We start from the raw sequence: 10462 nt of genomic DNA, 5'->3' as shown, positions 1-10462 counted from the left end.
GGTCACAGTCTTGATCAAGTCTGTGCATCGGGGATATCACCAAGCTCGCTGGAATTTCTAGACCTCCCTTCATTCAACCATAAAGCTGTAATCTGACAAATCTCACTTTTACCTTCTTCTTCTCCTGCCTCCAAAACTCAAATATTTTGGAAAAATAAACGACATGACTCAATATACCCAACGTGTAAATAATAAATAATGGCATATGTTATTTAGACTTAAAGGTACACTGTGTAGTGTTAAGTATTAGCTAAAATCAATGTCTTCATTCATAAATATGTCCTCATTGGTGTAAAATTACCTCTGTCAATGATCTGACTTATCCTCGTAAGCGAATAATTTCTTATCTGTATTTACATTAAACAGGCAAGTCCAAGGAGGCTTCCATGTCGTTCTGCTATTTTGAAAAACTATAATCGCTGAGAGGGACATAAAGCACTAGCCTACCTGTCTAGCTAATCCACAACGCGTTTTCATTCAGAGCCAGCGTCACATGAAACCAGCTGAAACGGAGAAGGAGATCAGTGAGAGCGCTTGTCACTGCCCCGGCAAATTTGAAAGCCTGCACTGCACTTTAGTTCATAATGGAGGATCATACAGCCACAGGAGAAGGAATCCTCGTCGCCAAAAAAGCGAAAATTGGAAGACATGTCAAGACAAGCCTCTCCGGGAACCATCACCTTATCGTGGTGGAGAGGTTTGTGCGTCCCTATGAACCTGAGGGCTGTGTTGTCTGGAGCTTTGTGCTCCTGGTAGGGTCTCCCAAGGCAAAGTGGTCTCTGGTGAGGGGCCAGACGAAGAATGGTTCAAAAACCCTATGAGTGACCGAGGAAGAGAGAGAGTGACCCTGCCCGGAGGAAGCCCGGTGCCCCCGTCTCGAGCCAGATTGGGAGGAACGGCCTCCCTGATCTAAACCCGAGTGGTTGTTTGTTGTTGGACTTCTGTGCTAGTCATGGATTGTCTATAACGAACACCATGTTCGAACATAGGGATGCTCATAAGTGTACTTGGTACCAGAGCACCCTAGGCCAAAGGTCAATGATCGATTTTATAATCGTTTCATCTGATCTGAGGTCGTATGTTTTGGACACTCGGGTGAAGAGAGGGGCAGAGCTGTCAACCGATCACCATCTGGTGGTGAGTTGGGTTAGGGGGTGGGGGAAGACTCTGGACAGACCTGGTAAGCCCAAATGGGTAGTGCGGGTAAATTGGGAACGTCTGGAGGAGGCCCCTGTCCGACAGACTTTCAACTCACACCTCCGGCGTAGCTTTTCGTGCATCCCTGCGGAGGCTGGGGGCATTGAACCCGAGTGGACAATGTTCAAAGTTTCCATTGCTGAAGCTGCGGCGAAGAGCTGTGGTCTTAGGGTCTTAGGTGCCTCAAGGGGCAGTAACCCACGAACACTGTGGTGAACACCGGTGGTCAGGGAAGCCGTCCGACTGAAGGAGGAGTCTTTCCTTTCCGGGAAAGCAGCGGGTGTGGGAGAAGTTTGGAGAAGACATGGAGAAGGACTTTCGGTCGGCACCAAGGTGCTTCTGGAAAACCGTTCGCCACCTCAGGAGGGGGAAACGGGGAACCATCCAAGCTGTGTACAGTAAGGATGGGACACTGTTGACCTCAACTGAGGACGTAATAGGGCGGTGGAAGGAGCACTTTGAGGAACTCCTGATTCCGACTAATACGCCCTCTATGTTAGAGGCAGAGCTGGAGGATGATGGGGGATTGTTGTCAATTTCCCAGGCGGAAGTCACTGATGTAGTCAAACAACTCCACAGTGGCAAAGCCCCTGGGATTGATGAGATCAACATTGCGTGGAAGTCTGGGACGGTGCCAAAGGAGTGGCAGACCGGGGTGGTGGTTCCCCTTTTCAAAAAGGGGGACCAGAGGGTGTGTGCCAATTACAGGGGTATCGCACTTCTCAGCCTCCCTGGTAAAATCTACTCCAAGGTGCTGGAAAGGAGGGTTTGGCCGATAGTCGAACCTCAGATTGAAGAGGAACAATGCGGATTCCGTCCTGGTCGTGGAACAATGGACCAGATCTTCACTCTCGCAAGGATCCTGGAGGGAGCCTGGGAGTATGCCCATCCGCTCTACGTGTGTTTCGTGGATTTGGAGAAGGTGTATGACCGGGTCCCCCGGGAGATACTGTGGAAGGTGCTACGGGAGTACGGGGTGAGGGGGTCCCTTCTCAGGGCCATCCAATCTCTGTACGACCAAAGTAAGCGCTGTGTCCGGGTTCTCGGCAGTAAGTCGGACTCGTTTCAGGTGAGGGTTGTCACCAATCCTGTTTGTAATATTTATGGACAGGATATCAAGGCGTAGTCGGGGTGGGGAGGGGTTGCAGTTCGGTGGGCTGGGGATCTCATTGCTGCTCTTTGCAGATGATGTGGTCCTGATGGCATCATCGGCCTGTGACCTTCAACACTCACTGGATCGGTTCGCAGCCGAGTGTGAAGCAGCTGGGATGAGAATCAGCACCTCTAAATCTGAGGCCATGGTTCTCAGCAGGAAACCGATGGAGTGCCTACTCCAGGTAGGGAATGAGTCCTTACCCCAAGTGAAGGAGTTTAAATACCTTGGGGTCTTGTTCGCGAGTGAGGGGACAATGGAGCGGGAGATTGGTCGGAGAATCGCCGCAGCCGGGCCGGTATTACATTCAATTTATCGCACCGTTGTGACAAAAAGAGAGCTGAGCCAGAAGGCAAAGCTCTCGATCTACTGGTCAGTTTTCGTTCCTACCCTCACCTATGGTCATGAAGGCTGGGTCATGACTGAAAGAACGAGATCCAGGGTACAAGCGGCTGAAAAGGGTTTCCTCAGGAGAGTGGCTGGCATCTCCCTTAGAGATAGGGTGAGAAGCTCAGTCATCCGTGAGGAGCTCGGAGTAGAGCCGCTGCTCCTTCACGTTGAAAGGAGCCAGTTGAGGTGGTTCGGGCATCTGGTAAGGATGCCCCCTGGGCGCCTCCCTAGGGAGGTGTTCCAGACACGTCCAGCATTAACATTTGTTAATGTGGCTCAGGAAAGGGAAGCGTGTGTGTGCTGGAGCTGCTCCCCCCGTGACCTGACACCGGATAAGCGGACGAAGATGGATGGATGGATGGAAGATATGTTGTCATAGCTTCTTGGTACATCAAGACAACAGCTACCGTAGTTTCAACACGAAAAAAAAAAGTGAGGCGCTAGATGGGAGAAATTCCTACACAGTGTACCTTTTAAGGGGAGACACCAAAGCTATAAAAAAAATATATTTCCACATACAGTAACACTAATGTACGACTGTAGGACAGACCAGTGTACATTCAGAGAGGCATTATCAGACCTAAATGACAACAGGACTCTTAGCCCTAACCCTAACCACCTGTTTTGTTCATGCAGCCTTAAATGGCCTGCATGAAGAGGCTGTCTCTGTTAGTTATATGTGACCTGCCTAGGGACTGCAGATGAAAAGTAGTTATTTTTTACTAATTCTGGCATATTTACATGGTGTTTTTATACAACAATGTTCATAAATATGCATGGTCCCTATCAAATAACCAATAAAATAAAAACAATTTTAAATAATAAAGTTTGAGCAAATTTTGGTAAGCAATGTTTTATGCAACCCTCGTTAAATATGTTAAAGAGAGACGTATCTCTCTGGCCTTTGTGTGTGTGTGTGTGTGTGTGTGTGTGTGTGTGTGTGTCTGTGTTCTTGTTTGACTATATTCGTGGGGTCCAAAAACCGGGAATACAGTATACTTGTGGGGTCCGGACAGCTTTGTGGGGCCAAAATGCTGGACCCCACAACTTTAAAGGGCTGTTTGAGGGTTAAGACTTGGTTGTAGGATTAGGGCTAGAATTAGGTTATGGTTAGGGTGAGGGTAAGGGTTAAGGTTAGGCATTTAGTTGTGATGGTTAAGATTAGGGTAAGGGGCTAGGGAATGCATTATGTCAATGACTGGTCCCCACAAAGATAGTGAAACGCTGTGTGTGTGTGTGTGTGTGTGTGTGTGTGTGTGTGTGTGTAAGTAAGCTGATAACCCACAAATTCTGCAGTCAGCAGATTTGTGAGAAACGTCTTCACCATCATCCTATTAGCGGTGGCAGACGGTAACCAGTTACAAATACTCTACGGACTGTACTTGAATAGATGTTTTGAGGAATATGGATTTTGCAACAACTTTATAACTGATAGTTTTGGTTTTGGTGATGTAAACTAAACAGTACATTTACTAAAGTAATGTACAAATTTGAGTTACTTGTACTTTACTTTAATTTCATTTTATGCAACTTATATTTATATCTCTGCCAGAGCAAAAATATCTCTTAAACATAATAATAATATAAGGAAAACATATCTAAAAAGCTACAGTGCAACTACAATCTGCTTTTCTTAAATCAACCACAGTGAAATCACATACAGTTTACATTGCACTGTAGGGGAGACCGGGGATGGTTGTAGGAAAGGGATGTTTGTAACAGCACCACTTTCACCAAGAACAGATGACCTAGGAGTCATTTAATACATTTCCTTTATGACCACTCTCTTCCTCACCTTGTACGTGAAGTTTCATAGCTGTGTGAAGAAGTATGCAGATTTTACAGACCTTTTTTTTTTTTCCTTAAAAAGTTAGACTTTAGTAGGAATTGGTGACAGCCTATTGTTTAAACATGCAGGAAAATGGTTGAATGAGTGGTCTGAGTTGATGCTGTGTAACAATTTTTGTTGTGCTGAGGCAGCCGACATGCTGTGGGCACGCAACAGTTTGACGGTCGATAGGCCTACGTAGATTTAAAGATTTTATTTTTTATGTCGTGGTAAAATCTAAAAATCATACAAAGAAGGTCATGAATCACTCAGCAAAGCATGACATATCATGTTTATAAAAGCACCATGGTCAGTGTTAGTTTTGATAGTTTTTTCTTTTGAACCAATTAAGAATAATCGGAAATACATTTTTTCATTTTAAACCAAAAAAAGTTTTGTTGTCTGAAATAAAAAAACTAGACTTAAATAACGGGCCAATTTAGTTTTTTCCAACTCGTATCTATCTATCTGTCTATCGAAAACAAAATTGTGTTATTTTTTCGTTTTTTGATTTAGACAAGAAAAAATATACAGGGTATTTCCGTTTATTCTTTCATTGGTTCAAAAGAAAAACAAACAATGTACACAGACCCACTACAGACACATTTACAAGTGGGCCTATACTGTTGAATACAAGTGGTTTAAAGGTTGTTAAATAGTAGTCACTATTGATCTGTAGACACCTGCTCTATCTTTGATACTGACATGTTAGGTGTTGCATGATTACTGGGTATATCTTCTCTTCTGCTTCTCATTTCACTGCTTTGAGGGAGAAGATGACTTTTCCCTCGTAGGGGTCATGGAAGTTTTCGTAGCTGATCTTGTAGGAGACCACTCTGCACTGGATCTTGGCTTTCTTCTCTCCGACCAGGCTGAACCGAACGGCCACCAACGGGTTGACATAAGTAGGCTGAAGAAAAGGAGGAAGAATGCAGACCGTTGGTTACTGGTGTTTGCTTTTTTTGTCTTTAGGACATGTTAATAAAACTTAGAAAAATAGTTTGACAGTTTGGGAAATACGCTTATTTATTTTCTTGCTGAGAGTCAGATGACAAGATTGATGCCACAAGCTACCGCTAGCAGTCGGTTAGCTTAACTTAGCATAAAGACTGCAAACAGGGAAACGGAGAGCCTGGCTCTGTGCAAAGGTAGCAAAATTCACCTACCAACCCCTTAAGTCTCACATTATATCTTGTTTAATATGTACAAAAGCTAGTTTGTGGTGTGCCAGGTCTTGTCATCACAACGAGGTTGCCAAGCAACCCGTGGATACTGCAGGAAGTCATTGCAAATTGTCATTCCGACCTTGACCTTTGGACAGAGCCAGGCTAGCTGTTTCCCTGTTTCCAGTCTCTGTGCTAAGCTAAGCTAACCACCTGCTACTTATCAATCGTTTCATCTAACTCTCTGCAAGAAACTGTAAAGCTTATTTTTTTAAAAATGTCAAACTGTTGTTTTAAGTCTTGAATGAAATATTAATAACTTGAGGATTTTGGAGTGACACAATGATTTTCAACTTGAACGAATTAACATCTGCTAGGTAAACTGGTAGTGAATCAAAAGTGTCTTGAATTTTACATGTGGTGAAAATGACCTTTATTGACTACCTGTTTGTGATAATTCAGTTAAAAAGTTTTTATTAAGAGAGTTGTAAATGCACTTTATTTATTACCACAAACCAAGTGACACACAAAGAGTGTGGGGCCATTGCCCGGTTGATGATCAAGCTTTACTTTTGATAGAGAACAGTTTCAACAACTTAAACAGATCTTGATTCTCGCTCACCTGTGCCAGTTTTCCGTAGTAAGGGAAGTAAGAGGGATCCATAATTCCCCTGTCAGGGAAATATTCGATTTTGGCCACATTTTCTTGTCCATCCTAAACACACACACACACACACAATTTCAGCTTATTTAATGGGGCACTACCAATTTTACTCAAGAAGATCAGTTTATGTGTCACCAGTATTACTCACAAGGAGCCTATGGAGACTACAAATGTAGCAGAAAGTCTGTTACAAATTGGGGTTGTTGAGTTTTAAAGGTAGGTTTATACCAGGCAAGTAGCTGGGTCTAATGAAAAGAATTGCATTATAGGAAATGTAGGATCTAGTGTTTTTGAAGCTTGGCCCAATACTGGGACTAAAAGTCAGCATTTCTCGGCCTCTGCTGAATCAATATGATTATTCTTTCTTTAACTGTCTGCCAGGAAGCCCTCCAACTTTATGAAAGTGCTATACTAAATCAATGGAGTAACCCTGAAAATAATTTTGTAAAACTTCTGATTCATTTTCGTTATTGTATGCTGTTAAAATAAGTTTATGCAGACAGTTGTTGCTCACCAGTACAGTGCAGTTGACATATGCGGGAAGATCAGTGTGATTAGTAGGCAAAAAGTTGATGATCTGCAGAGACAAAACAGAACATTAACATTAACTTAGGGTTATTTAATTAGATTTGTTATGTACTGTAAGATCCAAGTTATCCAAAAGTGTTTAGCAGGAGTTTTATGAATTAAACATACCCTGTTCATCTTAATGATGACACAAGGCCTGCTGCAGGTGTAGCCAAAGGTTGGGTCCTCAAATCCTGAGCAGGCTCCCAGCATGCTTTTCGTGAAAGGGCACGACCACTTGGTGTGGTGAGGGGCAGAGAAGGTGTTCTGGATGAAGTACTTTCCCTTTGTGCAGTTATAGTTGTTAGATTCAAGCTGCTGGGTGTCATTGTAGGCTGACGAAGAGAGGCAGAAAGAAATATTTAGATGTAATGGTTTGTGTTAAATATTAAGGTCCAACAGGGTCAAATGAGTAAATACTAACGCTTCAGGAACTCATTAAGGATGTTGGCCATCTTCATCCCGCTGGCCTTATTAGATGTGTTGTAGAAGATTTCAACAGTTTCCTCCCCATAAGTGTCAGGCCACACCATCACCCCTGAGCAGAGAAGCAAACAGAGAACTGGTTAAGTAAGGCTTAATTTAGATTGTCATTGTCTTAACTCCTTGTTGTTGTTGTTGTTGTTGTTGTGTTACCCGGAGATTTTAGCCGGTCTTGGTAGTCCGGGGTGTACGGATCCAAGGTGTACATTAGCGTCCAGATGGCCAGACAAAAGAGGGACGTCATCACCACGTAGAAGGCCACATAATACAGACTTATGTACACTGTTAAGGAGAGAGGGCATTATTAACATTAACACACAGTCATGTTTACATGTTTATGGCGGCCTCTCTTTTGTGTGCCCCTCTGATGTTGTAAAGTTTCTCATTTTAAAGCTTTTTCTGCTAGTTGTTCAGTATGTACAGTAAAACAAGATCCCTCCTGTACTGTATTTACAGTAAACACTAGATCAAATGTGAAAACACTCATGAAACAAGAGGGTTTTAAATGTGGTTACAAAAGTGTATGTCTACTTTCACAGAGGTCAAGGTGATATGAGCTCAATTTAATCTGATTGTAAGATCAAAGATGGGGGAGGAACGCTGGCAAAAAAATAAAAGCTTATAACGGCAGCCTTATCTGTCTTTGTCCACATGCTGCAAACAAACACCTCACTGGGCAGATATTTAAAGGACAGAAAAAGTCACACAGAATGGTACGCACAAGTGCATGATGTGTGTTTGTGTTTTACTGCAGCACATACACATACACCGAGGTGCATGTATGTGGTGCATCATTTACAACACAATGCTTACATGCTCATAAGACATGAGGGGCATCTGAGTATTGCTTTAGAAATTGGATTTGGAAAAATCTAAATCTGTACTTTAACTTTCATTTGAGCAAATATTCATTCAGTTTAAATATTGGAAAAACATTGATATTTGTTCCCGTTTGTTTCAGTTCTATCTAGATGGACAAAATAATGTAAACACATTTTAACACAGCATTATATATTTTTTATTATATTTTAACCCTATATTTTAGCTGCTGCCCTATTTTATGTCTTAGATTCTAATTAGATTTTACTTGGAAGTCCTTGTGTTTAAAATGTTGTGAGGCAAAAAAAGTACTAATAAAGTATTTTCTCAGTCATTGCTGGTGACATAGGTGACTAAATGTTTGGGAGCACTGCTCACCAGCAGTGCAAAATAATGTATAAACAGACAAGTCGACCCTCACCAGCAGTGACTCAGGATAATAGTGCTACAAACTATAGCCTCATAAATGATACACCCTGTCTTGTATTTAATACAGAGCTACTGTGCTGTTATCAATAATGTTTTTGTCATCCATTATATATTATCAATGTTTATTTAATGTTGTACAACAGAGGTTAATGAAGTTATAACTACCCCATTTCTCTGGTGTTCTCCCCATTAACGTCCCATCGTCGGAGTTCCAGACAAAACGGCCAAAGTCTTCACATCGTTGCCCACAAGTCCTCTTCTCCTTCAAGGCGGCCATGATGAAGCTCTGTGGTGACCAGGACCCAAAGCCGACCTTTTCTTTCCTTCACTCAACTCTACCTTTTTCTTCTCTTCTTCCCTCCTTCGCTTTCAGATTCCAACAGTAATATGTGTTTCTCTTCTCTCCTTCCAGTCCCTCCCCAAAGGCACTTTCAGGTTTGTGCTAATGTCTTGTTGGTCCCTGTCTCATTCTCTTTTACAGTAATTTAAGCTAAAACTCACTCCCCGGATGTGGCTCCAGTGTGATGTATGTGTTATCTCTTATTCCCTATTTATAAGGCCGAGATAAGGTGGGCATGCTGGTAGGGAGACTGAGGTGGGCCAACGTAGAAACAGGTGAACTTCCTTCTTAAGCCACGACGTCCTTCACTCCTCGGAGAAACCTGAGGATCACCTTGAACAGCCAGGCAGCTAATGACAACTGTCAAGGTGACCGACTGCATATGATTTGCTCAGATTTCAATTATTGGCACACTGAAACATAAACCAAAGCCTGCGTCTGTTTGATTCTTCCTGCAAAAGAGCCTAGGAAGAAACATTGTACTTTTCCTAACTACTTTAGGAAAAGGGAATATATACTGTAACAATGTTATCAAAAATTAGATCAACAATACAAAATGCAATACATACAATACAATACAATACAAAAATTGTGAAAATTGCCAATCACAAGTGTTTTGTCCGACCAAGAGTCAAAATCAAAAATATATATTCAATTCACAGTGATTACATTGTATAAAAGCAGCAAATCTTCAAATGTAAGAAGCCTGAACCAATTCATGTTTTTCTATACGTAGCGTCATAAACAAGACTCTAAAATGGAGAAGAGCTCCTTTCAGCATGAGTTTGGTCCCTTGTGCAATTGAAGCCCTGAACAATCTGCCTCGTTGACATTGTTGCGAGCTGGGATGGACGAATGCATATATAAAGAATTTGTGTACTGTCTATATCAATACATTTCTGTGTTGTATTGGCTGTGAAAACAAATCTCCCTCTGGGACAATAAATCTAAATCTGATATTTCTAGGGATGGCAATGTCTGTCAGCGGTTTGGTCCACCACTGTGGTCCAGACTGAAATATCTCAACAATGGAATGCTATGAAACTTTATACTAACATTCATGACCCCCAAAGCATGATTTGTTTTGGGGGGTGAAATGAATATTTGGTGTCATCATCAGGCCAATATTCCAATCCCTAATTTGGTTTATGACAAAATACCTGTAAATCAGCCTCAGTTGAAGTTTTGTGTTTACTGCTAATTAGCAAATGTTAACACGCTAAACTTGCTAAACTAAGATAGTGAACAAGGTAGACAATATGCCTGCTAAACATCGCGTGTTCACCATCTTACTTTGGTGTGTTATCATGCCAACATTTACTAATTAGCACTTAACACAAAGTACAGCTGAGGCTGATGGGAATATCTTTAGTTTTGCAGGTATATGGCTAAACACTAAAGAGTATTATCAGAGGAATCACTGCAGGTT

General features: G+C 42.2%; 1 protein-coding gene across 1 annotated transcript; it reads right to left on the bottom strand.

Annotated features, from left to right (window-relative positions):
- Nucleotides 1-5190: 5190 nt before the first annotated feature.
- LOC144522251 (potassium-transporting ATPase subunit beta-like) lies at nucleotides 5191-8970 on the bottom strand. The gene is made up of 7 exons (XM_078257198.1): nucleotides 8859-8970; nucleotides 7599-7727; nucleotides 7387-7500; nucleotides 7092-7297; nucleotides 6910-6972; nucleotides 6354-6446; nucleotides 5191-5478 (listed from the first exon to the last, which is right to left on the bottom strand). The coding sequence occupies exons 1-7, from the start codon at nucleotides 8968-8970 to the stop codon at nucleotides 5320-5322; spliced, it is 876 nt and encodes a 291-aa protein (XP_078113324.1). The 3' UTR covers nucleotides 5191-5319.
- Between the last annotated feature and the right edge of the window lie 1492 nt (nucleotides 8971-10462).

Source organism: Sander vitreus, chromosome 1 (genome assembly GCF_031162955.1).
Source record: "Sander vitreus isolate 19-12246 chromosome 1, sanVit1, whole genome shotgun sequence".
NCBI lineage: Eukaryota > Metazoa > Chordata > Actinopteri > Perciformes > Percidae > Sander > Sander vitreus.
This window is presented reverse-complemented; position numbering and strand designations above follow the sequence as displayed.